The 23,931-nt window shown below is 44.4% G+C and overlaps 1 protein-coding gene across 4 annotated transcripts in view; it reads left to right on the top strand.

Annotated features, from left to right (window-relative positions):
• PAPLN (papilin, proteoglycan like sulfated glycoprotein) overlaps positions 1-23,931 on the top strand; it is a 55,213-nt gene that overhangs the window by 15,499 nt on the left and 15,783 nt on the right. For 3 of the 4 annotated variants that reach the window (XM_037396042.1, XM_037396043.1, XM_037396041.1), the window contains exons 3-15: positions 9,426-9,541; positions 10,861-10,921; positions 11,197-11,299; positions 12,227-12,357; positions 12,688-12,811; positions 13,575-13,655; positions 14,816-14,988; positions 15,578-15,701; positions 16,773-16,899; positions 17,582-17,647; positions 19,993-20,200; positions 21,936-22,112; positions 23,425-23,581. In XM_037396042.1, coding sequence (XP_037251939.1) covers positions 9,426-9,541; positions 10,861-10,921; positions 11,197-11,299; positions 12,227-12,357; positions 12,688-12,811; positions 13,575-13,655; positions 14,816-14,988; positions 15,578-15,701; positions 16,773-16,899; positions 17,582-17,647; positions 19,993-20,200; positions 21,936-22,112; positions 23,425-23,581 — 1,648 coding nt within the window. The remainder of the gene's footprint in view (positions 1-9,425; positions 9,542-10,860; positions 10,922-11,196; positions 11,300-12,226; positions 12,358-12,687; positions 12,812-13,574; positions 13,656-14,815; positions 14,989-15,577; positions 15,702-16,772; positions 16,900-17,581; positions 17,648-19,992; positions 20,201-21,935; positions 22,113-23,424; positions 23,582-23,931) is intronic. The other variant, XM_037396044.1, reaches the window with a different exon arrangement.

Below are 23,931 nucleotides of genomic sequence, written 5' to 3'. Positions count from 1 at the left end.
GAGCTTGTCAGGTGGCACGGTGCATTTCCCGACACTGAAGGAGACACATCTCCTTTAATGTACAGTAGCATATCTCCAAGAAATTGAGGCTCTGTCACTTTAACTGTGCTAAATACTAGATCCAGAGCAGCCTTGCAGCTGAGACAACAGTAATTGTTTCAGTTTTGGTTTCAAATGAGCTGCCAGTGTAGCAGCACGAGGGTAGAAAGGTGGGTCACCTCCAGCTATACAGTGAATAGTGTACACCCCGAGAAGGAAGAGGGCAGAGAAATAAAACCAGGGGAGAGGCACAGACTAGTATGTGTGGGGTTTATTGTAACAAACCGCTTACCTCTCAGATCCATCATGTCCACCAATGCACAATGATTGCTTCTTGGACACCTTTTGTCTGAGAAGCAGGAAAGCATGAACTTGCAAACACGCAGACTGGTAGTGCTAATGGGAGTGCAGCTATAACGTGTGAACTGCAAGCTTACGCAAGGATGGAGCAGATGGGTCTACAGAGATTCAAGTCTGCTTCTGATTAAAGGGTGTAGATTCATGCCTGCTGTTTTTCATTTCTTCTCCTACTTTTGGAGTGGAGTGGTTGAACTTGTTTTTACTTCATTGATTGTTAGGCTAGGGAAAGCAGCAAGCAGAACAAGGGCAGAAATATTGACAGGGCTGACACTTTAAGAGCAGCTGAGGCTGTTGCCTAGGTCTTCTCTCTGCTCACAGTCTGAGGGTGGTTGGTTTGTCTGCCAGACATGGCAGGCAGCATTATGGAGCAAGAGAGGGACTGCTGCTTGCCAAAGCCACTGGCTGCTGAGGACTTCCTGCCTGGTGTCCCATCCTCGGTGGGACCCACTAGACTCTTCTTCCCTTCTTTCTTGCTACAATATGGAGAGGTTCCTACCATACAGCACCTGTGGTGCCTGTCCCTTTTCACCAGGCTTTGAAGGATCTGGAGAAAGAGGCCACCCATTACTTGTAGCTCCTTTATTGTTTTGCACTATGGTAGTACTGGAAACTACAGCTGGATGGTCAGGAGGAGTTGTATTTAGAAGCTATACAAACAGAAAACAAAGATGTCTTTCCATCTTGTATATGGATGTCTCTCCATCTTATACCCTAGCTGTTAATGAAGAACTGAAACAGATGAGTCTAGTGCAATTTCAAGTCATCCTGTTGCTGCTTCTAAGGAAGGTTGTGAACAATAATTGAAAATGCCAGGTTCAAGTGGTTTTGTTTGTTGTGATTCTTCCAGTGCTTTCAGAGAAGGGTGAGGTGATGTAAAACTGTCTGAGCCCTGTCCGTTAGTGCTACTGCTGACAAAATAGTGCTTCTGGTGGTTTAGAGAAAATAAATTCTGAAAGTTTTCCATGAGAATAACTCTTCTATATTTGTGCATGTATTTGGAATGATTGTGTGTGTGTGTATTGATTGCTTGGGAGTTGCTTTACATTTAGTAAACATGACATTCGTCAGATTTCTCTCTGCCTCATTTTTTTCACAAGTGTGATTTCATGTTGGCAAATTTGTGCATCTGGAGTTCCTTCTTTCCAAATTGGAAATATCTTACCTGCCCATACCATGGGACTATTTCAAGCAAAAGCTGCTTGTCAGGGGAAGAGTTTTATTTAATCTTTTATGATCTGTAGGTATTAGTTGATAGTTAGATTGTGTCCAGTACTTATATTTGCTCCTAAATTGTACTGCAGGTGTTTTTAAAGTGAAAGCTGGTCTGAGGCTTGACTAAAAATCGTAATCGTATTCAAATACATTTCATCTGGACAGTATTGCTTTCTATGGGTCTGCATTTCTAGGTTAAAATGCTCATTTTAATTTCTCTAAAGAACTGAACATCATTACTATTTAAACACTGATAATCTATTGACTAAACTTCTAAACCCCTTAACCAGATCCGTCAGAAAGGGCAAAGGACCTCAATGTTAAGGTCATACAGAAACCGTGAAAATTACTGTCAGGAGGGAGAAAGAGAATGAGATCAATAAAATCTTCCTATTGAGGGAAAGGTAGAAAAATTACACAAGAATAATTGTACTGAATAGTTTCAGTTCATTTTGCCCTATATCTTATCTCCAGCTACATCTCAAACACATGTCTAGAATAAAATGATAAAAAGGTTGGTAAGTAAGTACAGGTTCCCCCAATACACTTCCAGTCTCCTGTCATTTATAGTTTATGAATGCTTTGAGCTGGAGACATCTCTATTTCTCTTCCCTGAATTTGGTCAGCAACTCCTTGAAGCCATGTAGACTTCTAGCATCACAACATTTCTAGCATAACACCAAGATCCTGCTCTTGGGTGGGTGAAGATCAGCTCAGATGTAATAATTTTATCTATTAGGATAGGATTTGTGTTTTCTCCTGTGCATCACTTGTTACCTACATGAAATCTCAACTGTCATTTTAATGACAAGTCATGTATACTATAATATCCCTCTGTAGTTCTTTGCATTTTAGTTCTCTGTTGCCCTTTATTACCCTTGTCAGCTGTCTTTGTTACTTCTGTGTTTTTGGCGTAACTTATAAATGTGTTTAGCAGTTCAGATTTCTTAGAGAATTTTGCTGCTAATGTCAGTCCTTGCAGTGGATGGAGATTTCACTCCTACCTTTCTCCTTGGTCCACCTGCTCATCATCCGTGCAAGAACTTTCCTTCTGGCTGCTTAGCTTCCTTCAGAGCCTTAGGTGAAGGATTTTGTTGAAGGCTTTTTGGAAATCTGAGTGTATCTGACAGGTTTGCCTTGTTGATTTTTTGTGAATCTCTCAAAGAACTGCAGTAGTCTTAGAAGGATTTGCCTTTAAAAAAGCCCTGTTGACTTTTTCCCAAATATACTGTGTTTCTGCAGGTGCCTGCTGATTCTGTTCTTTGTTATAATTTCAATTGATTTATCAATAGACATCAGTTTTACACTATGTGGTTGTACAGTTCCTTGGGTTCCCCTGGGACCCTTTTGTAAACTGGTGTCGGATTTGCCACTTTGCAATAATTGGATGCCAAAGTGGTTTTAGCTGAGAGGGTTGTCTGCTAGTATGTAACAGTTTATCCATTTCAACCTTGAGTTCCTGTTAGGCCCCTTGGATAAACAGCTTCTGATGACTTCATACTGTGTGGTTTGTCCGTTTTTCCAAATAAGTTTAGGGTCATAAAAGTTTTCTCACAATCTTCCTCTTTGTGGAGTTTTCTGAATGTCCCCAATTTCTTCCACAAGGATGCCAAGAATTAATTTGACTTCTCCACAATGGCTGTATCTTTTCAGAGAGCTCTTTTCATACCCTAGTCGGCTCCAGACCACCCAGTGGTTCTGGAAGGCTTTCAGTTTCTGAAAAGTGGCTGTTACCTGCTCTGCCCGCTAGCCGGTAAGCTAGCACAGCCCCACGGGGCAGCACGTAGCTCGTTCTGCAGTGGGTGAGGCACGCACCCAGCCTGCGCAGCTGGCAGGAAAGCCGGGGATGTGGAAGGAGCCCCATGTATGGCGGGACAGCCCATGAACAGGTAGAAGAGTAAGGAGCGTTGGGGAGGTGAACACAGGGAACACGGAAGAGCTGGGAACGATGAGGGAGTGGGTTCAATGATGTAGGGAGAACCTGCAGTGTTTTGAGAAAATGAAGATGTAGGGGAACTGGTGGATTGTAGTGGGTTTATTAGAGGGGATATTTTAACAAGCCATGGCTAGAGTGTTACAGGGAGATGAAAGGAGATACACACGGTGAGTGTAAACCACAAGCCATTAAAACTAATGAAGCCCTGGATTTTTTTCTCCTCTTTGTGAAGCAGTTGTCTTAATAAGATACTCTCTTCTTGTGTACCATTTTGTATTTCACTTCCTGCTGTCACCATCTTGTTCACTTTCATTCTTGTTTTTCTAGTTTTGCTCGAATTCAGTTCTTTGATTGCTTATTCATTATTCATAAAAATAGTACTTGGCATTCCTCACCTTCAAAGCTCTTTGCAAGCCTGCTGTGTCTGAGCCAAGATCAATGGTTAAGACAGAACTATAAAAAATGCTCTGCTGATGTGGTTCTGATTAATTCACTTTTTTTTTTGTTGTTGGATTTTTGGCTAATAGCATAGCCAGTTGCAGATGGATTTATCTTGAAAATGCATCTATTGGAATAGTATCATATGTCTACATTATAAACATGTGAGATATACTGAATGTTTTCAGCTCCCTTTCAATTAAGTGAGGGTTGAATGCCACCTGTCTTCAGGGCTTAGCTATATGGAAGCATTATAGGTGGTCATCGTTGCAGTACTGAGTAGTCTGGATATAGAAAGGAGAAGGAAATGGTTCATGTCCTGAAAAGTAGGTGATCTAAGGATACACTCCATGTGGGTTGCTTTTATCAGGGCCCTGAGGGCACTACTAGTCTTTACTGGCTCTGACTGGGCTCTCCCCACCCTGTTCACAGACCAGGACCCCATTGCAGCTGACTGTCAGCTCCTGCCCCAGTGATGCAGCAGCAAGGCTCCACACAGCCCTGCCTGCCCCAGCCATGGGCCCGGTTCACCAGGCCCACTTGCAGTCCCATATCCCATCCTGGCTTTGGCTGGAGTGCCCAGTTCCCAGGGCTGGGGCTGTGCCCTGGCTTGTGCTGCTCCCTGGTTTCCCTGGCCACCTGGGAGAGCCCCCAGCCCGCAGGGAGCAGCCATCCCTCGGGGCACCTTGACAAGTTGGGTTTTCTCTCCTCTCTCCTCATTAACTTTTCTGTAATTATTATTCAAACTTAGCTGTGTTTTTCACTGCAGACTTCTTACTTGCAAAGGCTTTGGTAATGAAACCATTATGGAATCCATGACTGTGGTGGTAACTTTTTTTTGTAAAGTGTTTGATTTTTGCCCTTCTTTAGTGCATGTTTCATCAATGGGGTTACAGTTCAGGAATATGTCAAAATACACATTAACCTTATTTTAGAAACAATAAACCCTAGAAAGTAGATATTTGTCAATTAAAAGGATGCAATATTATTTTGGAAATACTAAGAAAGGTTGAAAAGAGAGAGTCTGATTTTGACTGCAGTTTTAAGCCACAGAAACACTGCATAAAAGTAACGCTACATTCATCATTTTATCATTGAGAGCAATATCTCTTTTCAGTGGGTTACAGTTGTACAGGGCCTTGTTGTCAGCTTCCAATGTCAGGGATTTCCCACCATGTTCTCAGTGTTGTCACTGAGACTTGTGTCAGATCTGAATGGAGTCTCATAACTGTGACGCAGCTCAAGAAGCCACAGTAACAACTTCTCAGTGTCCAAAAAGGTGCATCAGTTGCAGCTCAATGGAGCAAAGCTATGTGACCCACTGGGCTAAAAGCAAGCACTAGCCTTGTCCAAAACCTCTCAGGCATAGTGTGGGTATTGGTTGCCATCTGTTTTGAGCAGCGATTGTTGGGGTGGTGTAACATGATGGTTTTTTGCGGCTTGTCAGTCTGGAAAGGCAGCACAAAGAATCACAGAATAATTCAGACTGACTATCTTATAGGCCCTCAAAGGTGCCCAAGGAGCAAGGCAAAGACTAGAGGTAACAACTTGGCTGGGATTTAGGTTGTTTGGGCCTGTGACTGCAGACCTTCACTGCTTACTTTGGACTGTGTAGTAAATTGATGTTTGCTTTGATAGCTTGCTAGTATTTGAGTTGTATTTGAGTTGCAACAAGGCACTAGGAAATTATTCATGTTGAATCACTGCATTTGGTTATATGAACTTTGTGGCTCACTGCATGCCTGCAGTGCATCAGTCTGGGTAGCACAGCCCTCTTCCCATGTGTAATTTCCTATTGATCTCACTAGACTGACTAAGAAGTCTTTCAAGTCCCCTTTTCAACGTACTGCTACATACTGCCAACATCTTCTGTCTTTCTGAGTCAAGTACCATTCATAACTCCTCTTCCAGTGCATGTGTCATATATATAATATATAAAATAAATATTACATGGTAATATATTATGCTATCTAGCACCCTTTTCCAGAATTCTTTTGTTTGTGTCTGATGCATACTGGAATTATCTTTAAAGATGAAGTCTGGAGCTCTAGCGACTCAGAGGTGCAGCTTTTTTACTTGCTGGTTGTATCTGATACAGTTGGCCCGATAACAGCAAGTGCTGCAGCTACATCAGCAATGCATCTATCTAGGAAGTGATGAAAGCAATGCAGTGTTTGCAGAAATGAAATCACTGGCCTTCTAAACTTTTATACCACAGCAACCTGTTTAGCAACAAGCACTGAAAGCGTGTAGAGCCAGGGTCATATACATCATCAATATGCCCGGAAGGTATGTGTTTCTGTTGTCTTAACAGGCAGTAAAACTAGGCAGAGCAGTTGGGACAGTTAACGGACTGTTCTTTATGGAGTTTTTAGAAATCAAATAAGATAGTTGTATGCTTTCTCTCACTTTGCCTGAAACATTAAAATATATATTTAATGCAGATAAAGGAACTGTGTTCTTGTGTGCATGTTAAACTGAAGTGAGGGAGGAACGGAACCAAATGAATTGGTAACAGTGATGAAGTTTGTAGATTTTTACTTCTGGGGTCCAGGAGGGACTGGGACTTAGTTGTACTGGCTGACAACAGATAAAAGCATTCCAGAGTCTTGAGAGAGCAGAAAGAAGCTTTTGGAGTAGAAACTAGCTGACAGCATCTAAAAACATCTTGTTACCAGAGTACGTGATAATAATACATCTCTTATTTATTATAAATATACAGCTTTATATTTGCCTGTGTACACATGCATGCAGTTACTGAAGTAATGAGGTCTGTGCACAGATTTCTGAATGTGAGAGTTGGGTCCCTATTAAAATGTTTCTGTAACACTACACAGCTTTGGGAGGGTTCTTCTGGATGATGCTCCTTTTGGGGTATACATAAATGGAGTGATACTGAGAAAATGATTGTTCCTGCACTCTGCAACGCGTAAGTCTTACAACAAAGAGTCCCTGCAGATTTTACTCCCTATAGAAAGAATAAAGAATGCTACTTCTGTAGGAGGAATATTGGAATATTTATCAGGTTGGTGTGTGAGTCAGGGAAGGGCTTTCTGTCCTAATTGCCTTCCAGTAATCTGACTTTCAAATGCTCTTCCTTTGGATTTTTATCTACATGTTTTCTACTCCCTTATGCTGACTGAAAGGTCCCTTGTTTCCAGGGTGAGTTAATACTGCTCCTAAATCAGTCAGTTGATATAGAAGAATAAGACAGGAGAGAAACAGAGTGGTAGCATGTTTCATTCTTTTGAGAATAAGGGAGGAGGGGATTACAGGGGGAGGAATTAGGTGTCTGAAAGAAAAACTTGGGAAAATAAGATGCCTTGCTGAAAGGTAAAACTCTATTGATGGGATTACTCCCAGAAAGGCAAATGAGAATGCAGAAGACACACTGAGCTCAGTATCTGGAATGGAAGAATGGGAAAGGAGGATTTGGCAAGGGGTCAGGGAGATGTTGACTTGGCAGAGAGAAGGTATGTAGAAGTGGCTGTAACCCAGGTAGTGCCATTGGGTGAGCAGGGCAAAGGCAAACAGTCTCAACCAGAAAACTTGTCCTGAAGGATTTTGCTTGCAGAGGTATTAAATGATTGCACAAAACTTGCATGAAGGAAATCAAATAGCATGGGCTAGAAAGAAAGTGTTTTACATTAGAGCAATATAGGTAATAGGCAGGAAGAATTTGGGGTGACTCTGCAGCTAGACAGTTATGGGTAATTTGATAATATGTGGCTGAATAGGACTGGCTAATACCTCTGACTGTTGCTCTGCCAGCAGCAGGGATTTATTCCTTAAAAGAGGGTGGGAGAGAAACAAGACCGTAACTAGGGGACATACAGTCAGGGAGCATGTGTAGAAAATTACAAAAACTTTAAATGACAAGGGAGGATTAACCCATGGATCTTGCCTGAGCTGGATTCACTGGATAATTTATTAGGCTAGCCTCTGTTTCTAGCAGAGAGCTGGATGTCTTATGTAAAAGCAGTTAGTAGTTAAGTGAAAATTAGGCTCTTTAGTAAGCAGTGAGACAGACAGTGAGGAGCTTGTTCCTTCTCTGTAGGCCTTGGGAAGTGACCTGGGTGGGTGGAGAGTGCTTGCGGGTAGGGTTAATGTCCCTGCTATGGTGAAATTCTCCATTTCTACCATGTTCCTCCGCTGCAGCAGAGAACCCTTACGATGGCACTTATTAGCTGGGTGATCATCAGGGAAGAGCTTATATGAGGATGCAGAAAGGACAACAGGAAGGAATGGAAACGGAGCACGAGCAGGGAAACGCTGAGGATGGGAACACAGGGTGCTGCATTCAAGTCAAAAGAGGCTGTGTGGAACTAGAGGCTGGATTGGGACCCATACCCAGGGGTCATGTAGATTTTGTGGGATACTCTGTGCGTGGAAGGAAATTAGACTTCATCTCAATGATTTTTTGAACTTTTGTTTCTCTACCTGCCTGCTCTCCACTACCCCATGTCTAAGTGTCCAAATGGTATGCATTACCTTCTCTGTTGTAAAATATATACATAAACATATACTAATATAAACATATATACATAAACTGCCCTACAGGTGCAGCTGCACAGCAAACCCCGTTTTTACAGCATCACTCGCTGTGTAACCCTGCATATACCTTCTTTTCCCAAGCAGAATTAATCCTGTTGCATCTTGCAATTATACTTTTTTCTCAGGATATTGCTATTCTTCCCACTAACCCCCTGTGCCCTGTTGTATGTGGATCCCATCAGCTGCATTAGGCCCTTTTTTCCTGAAAATAGGGTATTCCATGTGCTTCTAAGACAATGTATTTTAGTTGGTTCCATTACACTTGTAACTTCTTGTCTATACTACCATACTTATTGCCAGCATCCATTCAGACTTTCTAAACACAAAATTAAGGCTGTACCTAATGATGGTCCAGACCTTGACCTCACCATTGGACACAGTTGAATAGGGGGAAAAAGTCCATATGTGAAATTCTGTTGCAGTAAAAATTGGGGTTTCCTTATTGCTTCCTTTATTTCTTTTAAGTATCTGGCTTGGAGCCAAGGATTTGGGATTAAGTGGCTCTATTGATCTGGTGTGGAGTGACAGTGCTCATAATCCTTGAAATAATGAGTCACCTTTGCTGCCTTGCTGAGGGGGAGATGATGTTATCCTCTTTCAGATGGTTATTCAAAAGCTCTGAGATTCTGTGAATAGGCAAACAGTGACAGTTTAAGGGAGATTATAAAGCTGAATGTGCTATATGGCTTCAGGAAGCTAATACTCCTAGTTATTAGAGGCTTGACGTTTCTGATGTATTATTCTCTGCCACTGTTCATACTAGGGATACAGTCCAATGAGACAATCTTTTTTGCAAGACAACACATAGGAGCTCTGCTTCATTTTCATTGTTTTTTTCCTGTGTTGCCATGTCTGTCTGGTACATCTGTGTGCTTTTTATTTACAGGGCCACAAGATGAAACGGCAGATTGATGTTTGGGGGAGCTGGGGTGAGTGGGGCAAGTGCAGTCGGAGCTGTGGTGGTGGAGTCAGCTTTCGGCAACGGCACTGCTATTCCCAAAGGTGAGGGCTAACCTCCTTTTATTTTCTTTGAATGTTTTTTTCTGTTACTGAGCTCCTGCACTTATATTCCGATATGCATCTAGAACAAAAATGACGTAGTGTGACTCCAGCGGAATAAGTGACCTGAGTTCACTTTGAGATGATCCTCAGCTTCAGTCTTGTCACTGCTGTTTTGAATAGTGCTCTCTTCAGCACGTCCTTGCTTCAGCTCCCTTGGTTTCTGGGTGAGATCTGAGGCTGTGCATCAGGTGATGGGTATGGCAGCAGCTGTTCAGTTGAGGAAGAGGTTGAACAGTCCAGAGCAGTAGGTTTCTCTGCCGAGAGCTGGTGACTGTGTCAAGATTTTCTCAGGCTTGTGATTACCAGAAAGGTAAATTGCTCCAGAAGAAATGAAAGAGCGGACTTGGCTCAAGTAGCATTAACACTGTGCTACCTCATTTGCATCTGGGTTAAGTTCAGTAAGGATGATGAGTGGGACTACACCAGCTGGGAATGACAGACCTTAGAGATATTGTTGTGGATAACAAAGAAAAGAGGGGTGGGTGGGGGAAAGTCAGACTTTCAACAATATCCTGAAAAAAACTGCCTCTTTATGTTTAGAGAAATGAGAGTGGGTTTTTAAATAGAATAATCCAGAGTTACGGAGCTCTGCTGCTTCCCACCCAGGAGAAAGAAAGGTCTCTTGAAGGCTGCCCGTTATGGTATACACCTGCCAGAATCCCTGGAGGCCTGTCTCTTCATTTTAGAAATTCTGGATATTAGCCATTGGTTGGCATTTCAGATCAATTTCTTCAGTAACTGTTACTCTCTGTAATTCTCAGCTGGAGTAATTTGACTGGAATGATGGTGTTGCACAGTTTCACCTGCATGTTTAGCTCTTCCTACTAATGAACCTAGCGTGGACGTGAGCAGCATGATAGACGATATGCCTACCTGTTGAATTGGCTACTGCCCTTCTGCTGCTCGTAACATGTTGCTGGTTCTGGTATGGACACCTCGACTGTTTGCTGGTGGACAAAGGACTAAAAGCTCTGCTTCTGTTATGTAGTTGAAACGTAACCCTGAAGCACTATATTGCAGTCATTCGTGGTGTGTGGCTCATTCATGCCAGAATACAAACCATAGCAGAAAATGGCACTAAAAGATGCAAGCTTGCTTTAATGGAAAAGGAGTGCATTTTAGTTAGTTTGCTGTTTCAGGGAACTGTGTAAGCATGCTATGTTTGATATGAAGGCAATTTGTAATGTCTGTCATTAAATGATTTTTTTTGTGTGTGTGTATTCTTCAGACAGCTTCATGTTGTTTTTACTGTCTTTCAGGACAGAAGGCCCTTCCAGTTGTGTTGGACCAACTCGAAGCTATCGGTCATGCAATATTCAGGTGCGGTGCTCTGTTTTTTGGTTTTGCTTGCATGTTACTCCTTTTCTCCAGACAAACATCATTCTTGTTCAGAAGTAATAAGTTGTTATTAGTTTCTTTTTCTCTGACATCACTGGTGGATGTGGTTCATCAACAGTACCCCTTCAAAAACATATTGAATATATGCCCCTCATTTTATATGGAAGCAATAACAAATAAAAACCAAATTTTTGTTGTATGTTTAATTTTTCTCTTTTTTATAATGGCCCAATACAAACATTTTCTCCTCCAAACAGAGCTGCCCAGAAGGCTCCCGGGATTTTCGGGCAGAGCAATGTGCAGAGTTTGATGGGACAGAATTCCAAGGAAAGAAATACAAGTGGCTTCCATATTATGGAGGTAATGATAAACATGTAGAGTTGCACTTCATCCCTAACTATCAACAATATGTTTTGAAGTGGCTGTAATGTTCCTGACTGTAGTATCCTTGTAGGGTACTTCCTTAGCTGGAGTTGGGGGTAGAGAGTGGTGTGCAAAAAATCTTTTTGCCAGCAGCAAAGCATTGCTCCCAGGAAGACACTGGATGCATGGGCCAAGAGACAGCTGTCATTGCAGCAATACGTAGTTGTCTCTTGTAACAGCCATTCTTTCAGAAATGTTGCTCAAGAAAGCTGGAACTGGTTGCAGCTAGGTCCTAAAGTATTAGAGAAGCAGAAGCTCTGCCGTATTTTTCAATATGGGCAAAAGAATATTAGCAGGGCACAGGAGAAACAAATGCATATAACTAATGAGTCCTTCAGAGGACATGAAATCTCTTTCAGTTATCCCATGCTTTCTTGAGGAATCATCTCACAAGAGGCAGGTGTAGGAACCAGAGGTCCTTGCTCTGAACTTTGGTATGTTCTCATTCACAGTTTAACAAATTATGAGGGACTTCAAGATGGAATTGAAGTTTTGTTTGTTGGCTGTTAAGATAACAGCTCCCTTGTGTTCTGTACCAGCACTTGTTCTCATTGTAGAAAGCCTTGTACTCCAAGGGAGCATAAGAACTGTCCTACTAAGCAATAACCAAATATCCGTCTGCCCAATGTGTCCCCTCCACCACTGGCCAGCCAAGGTGCCCAAGGAAATGGTTGTGTGCATTGAGGCTTTACCAGAATATCTTTTCAGCCCCCAGCAGTTTGTGACCCAGAAATTTGTTCAGTATCTGCCACTTAATATCGGTCTACCCCGCTGTTTCTGCTCCTGTGATCTAAAACAAGGCTCCTGATGTGTTATCAAGCTATTAACCATGCTATATAATTTTTGTTTCTTCTCTCCTACCAGCACCTAATAAGTGTGAGTTAAACTGTATACCCAAGGGAGAAAACTTCTACTATAGGCACAAGGAAGCAGTGGTAGATGGGACTACCTGTGAACCTGGCAAGCGGGACATCTGTGTAGAGGGAGTTTGTCAGGTTCGTCATCTTGTTGCTTCCTTCACTTACCATTGGGCTGTCAGTCTTTCTGTTGCTTCCTTTTGTTCAACTTGGTCTTTCATAATAACATCAAAAAAGGAGAATCATTCAGTTTCCAAGGTGCTGAGGAGCATGTGGACAGCGTTCATCTATGGTCTCTGAATGTGAAGCAGAAGATGCCAACTCTGTCCTTTCTCTGACAACTCCTTCCCTGCCCCATCCTGACTTCCCAGACTCCCTAGATTCACGCTTCCTCTTGGACTGGACATTTTTTCTTTCTTTCCTCTGTCATTACAGTTTATTCATATAAATGCTCCTGTGCTCTGACAGGCTGTTGGCTGTGATAACATGCTGGAATCTCCCAAGAAGGAGGACAAGTGCCTGCAGTGTGGAGGAGATGGCAGCACCTGCTATGGTGTGAAGGGTACTTTTGATGTGCCTAGCCTCCCCAAAGGTACAGGTGATCTAGGTAGTTTGGGCAAGTAAGAAGGAGAGAGTTAAACTGAACTACTACCAGAGCTGGTGGGGACATCTGCTCACAGGATTATTGTAGGCAGACTTCCATGTTCACTCAAAATGTCTGTATGACATGTGGCTTTTTATCTGCTTTAGCATCAGAAAGTATATTGATGGCCTTATCCTGGGAATCACTTTCTTAGTCTCTGTACAGACTGAAGGACTTGCTGCTTGCTGTGCTACTGATGTCTTTCTTTGCTCAGCCTCCAGCAGGTACTATAGATGTACCACATAAACATAGCTATATACCACCTTCATACGAATGTCCCCTGTCCAGTGTCTTGATAGCCCCATCAGGATCAGTGCAGTGCTAGAAATGGGACTGCATCTTCTGCATTTGGCTAATTTTGAAAAATTTTGAGATAACAACTATGCTTGTGATCAAATCTTTTGGTGTTGAGCTCCAATATGATGCTTGCTGAAATTCCAAAGATTAAAATCTGAAAAATTGACTTTGCACTGACCCCTGTACTTACTTTTCTGAAGTGTAAATGGAACTTTTCACACATGGACTGATCTGTGGATAGTGTAGGGTGAAGCTATTCAGAATGCAAATAGTGACAGCTGAAATGCTTCAAGCCACCATGATAAAGTTCATCCAGTTCAGGCAACAATGAAACCATGAGCATCTTTGGCACAGAAGAGTGACTGTGTGGCATCCATAGGCAGATATTGAATAACGCCCTTTTTTTTTTTTCCAGGTTACAATCAAATCTTCATCATCCCTGTGGGAGCCACAAGCATCCGAATTAAGGAGGTTATGCCCAGCAGGAACTTCCTCGGTAAGACTGATGTCAGAACCCATGTTTCAGCCCATTTGGATTCCAGCCATTGTGTTAAAATTTGCAGGTATACTGGGCTTTGGGATGTTTACCTGGAGGGCTTGGTATGGTAGAGGGAAAAACTCTCTAAATACCAGGATCTGTCTGGGCTTCAGGTTTATCTCATTTTCTCTCATGTGGTGATCTTACTGTGGGTGGGGAATAAAAATACCCAAACCACATTCAGACTTCCTGCTCGGAACTTACAAGGAGTCTAGCTGATATAGCAAGATTTGGCTATGGGTTCTGCTGTTTGCTTGGTGAATGTAAACCCTAACTACTCTTGCCATCCAAAAGTTTGTGATGGACTTCTTTTCCCCGTAGATATCTTTTGGGTATTCCTCTGTACAAGCTCAAACTGGTCATGCTGCAGAGGGCAAAAAGGAGGGAGAAAGGCTGAGGAAATTCCAGTGGAAAAAGCAAATACTCTTCTGCTTTCTGACTCTTTCATCGCCCAATGCTTTGGACAAATCACTCTGGGAATGTTTTCCATTGTAGAAAACTGGATGCAGCACCAAAGTCTTTGTTTTCTGAATAGAATGTCTGATGAACAGGATGATGGCAGGTGGAGGTAGAGGCAGTGGCATGTGAATCCCACATCTTAACAGCAAGCTGACATAGGCTTTGCCTCAGTGACTTACAGTGGGGAATGCAGAGACAGGGCTGGAATATGCTGGAGGCATTTGGCTGTGCAGCGAGAAAGTGCTTGGTCTGCAGCAAAGCTGGCAAGAACCACTGTCTGAATGTGGAGTAGCCTCTGGCAAGAGAACCTTACAGGGGGACAGCATTGTTGGAGGATGATGGTCACCTTTATTTGCCACACCTATGACAGTGCTGAGTGGAAACGGGAGCATCCCTGTGGAGTTCTTACGGTCCTCTTTCAATACGTAAATTTTTGCTGTGTTGGTGGATGCTGCCACATTAGATGATTGCCACACTTAAAGGGTTGTAGTACTGATGTAAAGGAGCTGGGGTTCAAATGGCAGAGCTGAGAGCTCTGTGGATTGCCAGTACCCTGGCAGTCTGGAGCAGGCTCTGTCTGGTGGTATCTGGAGCCAAGTGTTAGGTTACAGGTGTGTTAATTTACTGCCTTTTCTTCTCTGGCTCGTGGGTTTGTTCAGCTGTCAAGAACGTGCGAGGGGAGTATTACCTGAACGGGCACTGGACAATCGACTTCAGCCGAGCACTGCAGGTAGCTAGCACGGTTATGCACTATGACCGTGGCTCAGAGGGTGACCTGGCCCCAGAGCTCCTCCATGCCCAGGGTCCCACCACAGAACCCCTCATCATTGAGGTAAGCGGCTGTGCCTGCCCCCCACGGACACTCTTGTTGTCATGCTTTGTGCAGCAGGAGTACGTTGGTGGGGACGACATGGGAAAGACTGAAGAAGTGACAGGGACCCCAGGAATCTTACAAGGCTGTAGGCCACCAAGCTAGACCACAGTGGTCGTCTTGCAGAAATAGCACTGGTTTCTGCTCTGGTGCTGTTGCCCAGAAAGGAGCAGGGTAAGGCTTGATGTTGGCTTCCTGCCCATCCCTGTGGCTTCTGACGTGAAGGGAGGTGAGAGTCAGTACCAGGTAGGGCTGGGGCAGGGACAGGCTCTAGGGCACTGCTTGTTACAGTGTGCCGTAAGCTACGAAATGGCACTTACCGTTACAGGAGCAGATGGATCTTCAGACACTGAGAGGGATAGATGCATCCTTCTCTGAAAAATAATGCTCTCTAGAGTATCATAGGAGTCCAGGAGAAAATGCAACATAGAGAGCAAGTGCTTCTTGAACGGGAGGGGCGCAGGTCAGCTCGAACTCAGACACGGTGGGGACATGCTGTGAAGGGTGAAAGTGCTGCTGCTATTTCTGACTTTCTCCCATGCTTTCACAGCTCATCAGCCAGGAGCCAAACCCAGGGGTACAGTACGAGTACTACCTGCCCGTGCAAGGGCAGGCGGCGGGTTACAGCTGGAGCTATGGTTCCTGGAGCGAGTGCAGCTCCGAGTGCGGAGGAGGTAAGGGCACAGGACCTGGCGGCTGGCACCCGGGCTCCATCCACACCCTGAAGACAGTGTGACTGCGTGCTGCCCTCTGCAGCTGCCTCCCAGCGGTCCCTGCTGGAAGACAGCACGGGTATCTGCAGCGGGCAGCTAAGGTTTTGTCAAGGGAGGGTTGCACATAGAGAGGGTCGTAACAAGACTATACCGTCTTATTTTCCATGCCTTTGTCCTCAGACTTGTTACTAGGATCTGTTAAGAATCATCTTACACAGCCTTTGGTTTGTTTTGCTTCAGTTCTTCATGTCCTTTTCAGGACTTTTCAACCACTTGAGATACCCTTTCCAAACTGACCTGGCCTACGTAACTAAATCATGTCATTCCCCTCTACCATAGCCTGGAAGATTACTTCTTTCCAGGGGGACTGTCAGATCTCCTGGAGTGTCTTGTCACATTCAGTTTACAAATTCTTCCATGAGCAAAGACAGGGAATTTTAGCTAAAAAAAAATCCCAAAACTAAAAACCCTGATAAAAAACCCCTCTCCAACTGACTAGTATATAGAGTTCCTGTCAGCCTCTTCTGGTCTTCTGTCCTAGTGGCCATTTTGATAGCTTTTGCCATACTGTGGTTGTAGGTACTGATACTGTCTTTGCCTGGGCACTCTTATCCTGTAGGATGCATCAAGAGTTGCAAGTTTTTCTCCCCTATCCAGTCTTCACAAGACTGACCTTCCAACAGGAGGCTCCGAGTTCTGCTGCTGTATACTGCACACATCATGCAGGGTTCCTTGATGAACAATATATGGATATGGTGCTTCCCTTGTGAGTGTCAATGCATAAAACAACAGCAAAATGCCTCTCAGCTACACAGAACTATTCTTGCTTTTCCAGTGGACTCCAATACTGTGGGGAAGCATCATTTGTACATATAATGACAGACCAAGAACTGCACTTGACTTTTCCAGGTTGGCTGGGACAGACATGGATTCTGTGCTACTTGAGAAACTTGTCTTGCCAACACCAGTGCATTGCAAGCCTAGTCCTGGGTAGCTTGTGTTGATCAGGATACTCTCTTGCTTCTTCTTTAGGTTTCCAGTCTCGCTTGGTGTTTTGTACCATAGACAATGAAATTTATCCAGATTATATGTGTAGGGGTAAACCACAACCAGACAATAACCGGACATGTGGCCATCAGACTTGTCCCCAGACCAAACGGTAAGACTTCCTTTCTTCTTCTGGGCTCTTAATTCTTCCTGAGGTGCTTTTGGAACCAAGAAAAAGACAGACCCTCTCCTCCTACCCTCCAGCAGGGTTCTCTCCAAGAAAGTGTTTCACTTCTTAGAGGAAGCCCAATACAGAGGGTGGTGATGGCAACACTGTGATGAGCATTTCTGTGTGCACAAGGAAAGGGCTCAATACATCCTACATTCATTTTATAGACCAATTAAACTTGCTTTCCAGAGTAAGGTTGTGGAAGACAGTCTTCTAGTCCATATAGGAGATAAGAAACAGATTCTGTATTTTTCATTATCTTCCACTGGAGCCTGCAAAAACAGAGTAGGAGGACATTTCTGGATTCCCAGTGTCCTTGCTTTCAGAAGGAGATGAATCCTGGAATCTTTTCATTTTCCAGTGTTTTCAAACCCCTGTATCCAACCACTTCCACCTTGTCCCTTGCTGGCATAGCCTTACAGTTGGCTTCATATAGCTCTTACTTGGGCATCCAGAGCTGTGACCAGAGCCTGAACTGTCTCCCTGTGTATCTGGTGGGTGCAGTGGAGGCCTGTGAGGGTGCTGCTGTGTGTGACAGGGCATTTGGAAACCTGGGAGTGTTTCTGAATACATGGTAGCCTGTAGATACTTGTTTTAAGTTAAATCCTTTGTTCTGTGTATAAAGGACTTCTTACATCTATCTGCCACGAGCCTGGAGTCACAGTGGAGCACGGAGCTCTCAGATGAAGAGGTAACAAGGAGAAGGAGTTACAGAAAACACAGGAAGGCAGTTGCTCTCTTCTGCTCTCCATCTGGTTGCCCACTGAAGTCTGTGGGGACTTTCTTCTTTGGCCCTGGTGGTAGCAATGGGTGGTGCTTTGCTTTTGATTCTCGCCGATGAAAATGATGGTGGAGGGTGCTGGCTGGCAGCTTCGCTTAGTTGGTGTGTGTGCTCCTTGTAACTTGATTCTTATGGGACTGAGAAGAGGACAGATTCTTCATAGTTTTTGGCTGCTTACCCTGGTAACGTTTTTTTTTCTCTGGAATCAGGGTAAGGGATGAAGAGATGTTCTGGAATATTTTTGTTTGATTTACCAAGATAAGTAAAAGAACAGAAAGGAAAAGAGAGCATGATGGATTGAACGGTTGAAACGTTGGCCAGGATGCTAGCATGCCATAACAAAAGCCTCAGAGTTTCTTAAAAGCTCTTCTTTCTTTGGCATGGGCCCTGGAGCAGGCAGAAAAGTGCCTAGAAACTGATGAGTACAGGGATGTGACAGATAGAATACTTACAATGTACACTGAGGTATGAGAAATAAAAAAAAATAATCAAAAGCAAAACAGTTGTGTCCCAGCTGCTAATAGCTTAGGAGCTGAAATTCTTTGCCCTCTGATGAGAGTCCCAGCCTTGTGGTTGGCCTTGTCTTACAAAAGAAATGAAACAAGTGTCAGAGAAGACATCTTGACTGGCAATTGAAGGAAGTTGTAGGTGAGCCCATCCAGTTGATACAGCCTTTCCAGAACTGTACATTTGCTTTAAAGGAGGCAGAACACAGTTGGGGAGGGGGATTATTCCCACTGGAGCTACTGAAAAATTTTGATCAATGAATTTGTTTTTAACCCTGCAACCACACCACTCTAAGTGGCTTCTACTTGCTGTAGTTTTTTCCTTTCTAAAGGGAACATCTTATTTTATAGCAAATGCCCTTGAGTTTTGGGCTGATATTTGCATCTTTGGCGATAAAGAATGGTATCTTAAGGAGATGAACGTGGCTGAGTCCACTGTGGAGTTTCTGGTAGGGTGTGAATGTGAATTAGCTGGCTGAAACACAGTTTAGGGGTGGGTCGTGAGGGCAGATCAGGGAAGCAGCTGAAGGCTAGGGGAGAAAATATGAACTGCCTTCACACCCTGGCTGGGGCTTACCTGACTGCAAGGGGAGGTAGCAGCTGACAAGCAGATCACCATGATGCTCCCCCTCTACCACCAGTGCTTTTTGACTGCACAGCCTGCTGGAGTCGGGAATGAAGCATCATCTTTTAGTAGGACCTGTAGCGATAGGACAAGGGGGAATGGTTTTAAACTAAAAGAAGGCAGATTTAGATTAGATATTAGGATAAATTCTTTACCATGAGGGTGGTGAGACACTGGAACAAGCTGCCCAGAGCAGCTGTGGATGCCCCATCCCTGGCAGTGTTCAAGGCCAGGCTGGACGGGGCTGTGAGCAACCTGGTTTAGTGGAAGGTGTCCCTGCCCATGGTAGGGGGGGTGGAAGTAGATGACCTTTGAGGTCCCTTCCAACCTAAACCATTCTGTGATTCTATGTTGTCTCTGAAGCCAGACCATGTAAGCTGTGCTCCCAGCTACCTGGGCAGCTCTGAGCCACAGAAGAGAACAAGGGCAGGGATTTTAGTATCCAAACAATTAGATTGTTTTGTGGACATTCCCCCTTCCATTAGCAAGGGTATTTTGACGACAACTTCAGCAACCAAACACAGGACAAAATCTTATTTAAAGTTTTTGGGGCCTTTTTGTGTGTGCTGCTGTTAGAGAATTTGGCTAACGGGAGGAATAAACCAGCTTTCTGCTAGCTGTCAGTGAAAAGTTCACAAGCACTCTGAGAGTCTGGCATGGTTTGCATGCAGAGTGAAGTCTTGGCTTGGTTTTACTGTTTCTGATAATGGCTGGAGCATAATGGGTGATAAGGCTGGTATGCATTACTTTTCTTTTAGCTGGTTGGGATTGTTTTCTGTTTTTTCTTTCTTTTTCTTTGACGTTCCATTCCAGGGATGACATTTTTGCAGGCATCAGGAGACCAAAACCATGGAGAGAAATCTTCCCCCTCAGGGAGAGCTCTGCACTTCCAGAGGAACAAGGGTTTTGTAGTTGGGAATTTGCCTCTGGACTGGGACTCATGCTCTGCATTGCCAATTAAGCTGGGCCATGCTTGGTCAAATGGGAACTTGCCTCTGACTCTGTTCTGCAAAGGGACGTTTTCCCTATCTGATTACAACAGGGACACAGCACTGACCTCCCCTGTGCCTCTGGGTGGTTTAGCTGGGCTTACAAGCTTTTTTGCTTGGTTCTGCGACCTGCAGGTGGAAGACAGGGGAGTGGGGACCCTGCTCAGCTACCTGTGGTGGGGGCACCCAGACTCGCTCCGTTTATTGTGTGGCATTTGATGGTCAGAGCTCCCGAGCGGTGGTGGATGACGCTGAGTGCATGGCCTTCGCACAGCAGCCGCGCAGCAGTCAGCCCTGCAACATGAGGCAGTGTGCGAGCTGGACCCCAGGGCCCTGGTCAGAGGTGAGTTTCTGCAGTGGAGTTACTGCTTCTTGGCACCTACTGAAGGAGGATCTGCCAAAGCTTGGGGGTGAAGAGCCAGGCTTCTTTTCTGGGACTGTAAAAGGTGTGTGCCCCTGGATAGGTGGCATGCAGAGGTATAGGACTTGTCCCTGCAGTCCTGCAAACAAGTTGTCCAGCTAGCTAGCAGCTGTGTCCTCCTATAAACACGTTCCTATTCCCCAGAACTGCGCGTGCCCCTGCACCTCTGCATCTTTCATTGTATGTTCTCTCTTCTCTGGTCTGCCAGTCCTTTCCCCACTCCTGTATTTTTATCAGATCCACCAGACCTGGCACTGACAGAGTTTCGCAGTCAGGGCTGGTGAAGGTGGAGGGTGAAGCACGAGAGCTGCTGATCAGCTGATGATGTGCAGTAATGCTCCCTCCTCTGTAAAACAGGATCTCATGGCTCTTGCCTGTGCTATTTATTTCTGTGCATATTGCTGCCTCAGCATTACTCGCCCCAAACAGCAGTACTGTAATCACAGCAGTCGGTAAGCAAGATACTCTTGAAACACTGGTGACCTGCTGTTTGGTGTGTGCCAGTGCACGGCTTCTCCAAACACAGCTGTGAGGTTCATTTTTGATTCCTGTGTGCGTTTATATCTCCAGGAGAGGAAACTGTTCAAACTGTATGCGCTCAGTGCTACCAGCCAGGTATTTAGAAGGCATCTTACATTCCAAGGGCTTGGAATGTAAAGGTAGTGTCTACTCGGTCCCTAAAGCACAAGTGAATTTTCCTCTTTTAAAAGAAATACATGCATGCTTGCAACATTTGACTTACGATCTTATGCTGATACTTTGACTGGTGCAGCAGCATAAAATGCAACTTTGAGGCATGATAATGTAGATGTAAAGTCCTTTGTCTTTTTTTTTTTTTTTTTTTTTAAGTGAGTTAAATACTGAGATGACTTCAGGGTTGTGGAGTAAGAGCATTTGGGGAAGGCACCAAGTGTTGTGTTCTGACAAACTGATGAAGTGATTCATTCCAGGATTCTCAGAAGCAATTGTGTTTCGTGTACTCTCAGAGATACAGAGTCACTCTAGTAAATGAGTGGCTGAAATTCAGCAGGGAAGCTAATCTGAAGTAAACCAGACTGTCCCAAGTTAACACTGTCTGTAAGAGACCTTGCTAATCCGTGGAGAAGTAGGCTGGTTTCCAGGAAACACCGCTGTGAATTTAAGAGGGACTGAAAATGTCATAAACCAGTTACTAATATAGAAGTTGTGTGTCAGCTCCACACTGTAAAAATCGAGCACAAGGTCTTCAGGCAGAAGACATGAGCAATACAAGAACATAGTCTTATCTTCCCTTGAGCTGATTTTAATCAGGAATAAACAACACGAGGTTCCAGGTATTTACTGCCATTTATTGTTCTCAATGTATTCTGCAGTATTGATGTTTTTCCAGAATCATTCTCCATGTCTTCTTTGGTAGAGATCAAGAGAAATTATATGACTAGGACAAAATCATCCAGTGAACTCCAGATCTCCAAGACCTTATCCACCATGCCTTATTGTCTCTTCTACAGTATAAACAACTATTCTGCTAACTCCCATCCCAGAAGATGATCTTAATGATGGTTGGTTGTTTTAGGCAATCTCAGAATGGTGCTCTGCCCTAATGCTAGGGAGCACAGCCTAGAAATGCAAGAGGAAACCAGGTGCTTCCTTGTAATTGTTGGGTCCCTTTCTGCAGTGCTCAGCCAGCTGTGGGGAAGGGGTTCAGACCCGGACAGTCACCTGCAGAACGCAGCAGGGCTCTCAGGCTCAGGACTTCGCTTGCCTAATGGAGCCAAAGCCATCAGCCACCCAGCCCTGCCTTAAGGAGAACTGCATCCAGGAAATCGGCTGGCATGTTGGAGACTGGGGCCTGGTGAGCATCGCACTTTCATGGTTTGGAAATAACTGATTATATTGCTGTGCTCCTCACAAACAAGCTTTATTTGAACTGCGCAGTCTGCATGCTGGCTGGGACTGGGAGCATGTGCTGCTTCATTACCAATCCCTTGGCTCACAGTTGCATTGTAACTGGCACTAGTAATGCTCCAGTTAATCTGCTGCCTGCTTTGTATGCAGCTGCTACAAAAATAAATCCTTCTGAGGGTGGGATTATAGTTTCAGTGGCAGTGGCAAAATGCAGCCAATAAACTGAAACAATCCACTCTTGCTGCTTATTCCCAATTCTTTGCTCCATCGCTGTGAATAGCAGAGCAGCGCTCTGGCCGAGTATGGCTTAGAGCTCTAGGCTTCAGGACTGGTCATTGCATTTGGTGATATGGTTTAAAGAACATTCTTGTAATTGTTCAGATAAACTGTGCTTCAGCTGGATTAGTCTTGTCTTTGTGGAGGGAGCCAGACTGTTTTCAACCTGGGAAAAGTGCCGTGGGGAGGAATTAGGGGTAGATGCAATGCATCAGGTGACTTCCAAACATGCTTTTTTCCCTTCTGTGCTAGTCAGACCAGCTTGTTCTGAGTTAAAACATGTTACATCTGGTTCTTCATGAGATGTGGGCCAAGTTTTAATAACAGCAAAAGATGCTGCATACCTTAATCTGATCTTTCCTAGCCCCTGACTTTTTGATATCAGAAGGACTCCCACCTGCATCTGAGTAAGAGAGAGAAATACTCTCCCAATGTTTGTAAAGCTTGCCACGAGCTGGTGTTACAAAGATACCTCATCCTCTCCCCTCCCTTGAGTTACTGCTCATTATTCCCTTTTCGTCTGCAACTTCCAGTGAGAGGAATTCCAGTTAGCTGCTTACAAGAAAGCCACCCGTTTGCTTTCCCATAGTAAACTGTTGTTCTTGAATGCGTAGTTCAAAACTGACCCTCTCACAGCTGGTGGACCCCCGTAGTATTGAGTTGACTTCAGGCCAGGCTGAAACAATTTGCTCCAGCTCCCTGCCATGCCACTGTGGTTAACAGCAGCTCATCTGGATGTTACAGGCTGAGCATGGCTCAGAGCCTAATGCTTCAGGGCTGGGTGCACCACTCTGTAAAATGGTTTAAAGTATGGTTTTCTGATTGTTCAGATGAATCCAGATGAAATATTGTTTGCTTTGTCTTGGTGGAGGAAGCTGTGCTCAGCCTGCAGCTAATCATGCAGCTGTTTCACAGTTCGGATCTGTGGGGTTTCTGCGTTCAGCCTCTGCTGCCTGCTCACTTGCCTTGTCTCTGTGCCTAAGTGTTCAAAGAGCTGCAATTCAGGCATTCGGACACGCCAAGTCATCTGTGCTGACGGCGACTCCAGATTCTACAGTCTTGAGACATGCAAAGCCATCCAGCCACAGAAACCAGCCACCCTGGGTAGCTGCAACATGCAGCCCTGCTACCTGCCACAGCGTGAGTGGTGTTGCTGCTTCTCCTAAGATGCTTTTGTTTAGGAGTAGAAATTCCCAGCTCTGTACCATCTTACGTTCTCTGCTTTTTGCCTGCCTGTCTCCATCCTGCGTGTTTATGTTTTGTGCACGTAACCATGTCATCTCCAGGGTCCCAGTAGCTGTGCTGTTTGAAATGTATGTAACAGGCTTGGGAACAACATCGGTGTGTGTCCATCTTTAATTCAGTATTCCATGATGGCTCTGTCCCAGTGTGCGCTGCAGACTGACCCCAGCACTCCCAGTCAAGAAGGATGACAACCTGGGCAGGCTCAGTAGCTAAAAACTATAGCCAACCCTCATTCCTCTGTGGAC

The sequence above is a fragment of the Falco rusticolus genome, chromosome 7, assembly GCF_015220075.1.
Source record: "Falco rusticolus isolate bFalRus1 chromosome 7, bFalRus1.pri, whole genome shotgun sequence".
In the NCBI taxonomy this organism is placed as follows: Eukaryota; Metazoa; Chordata; class Aves; order Falconiformes; family Falconidae; genus Falco; species Falco rusticolus.
Note: the sequence above shows the minus strand (reverse complement) of the source record. Positions and strands in the feature narration are given on the sequence as shown.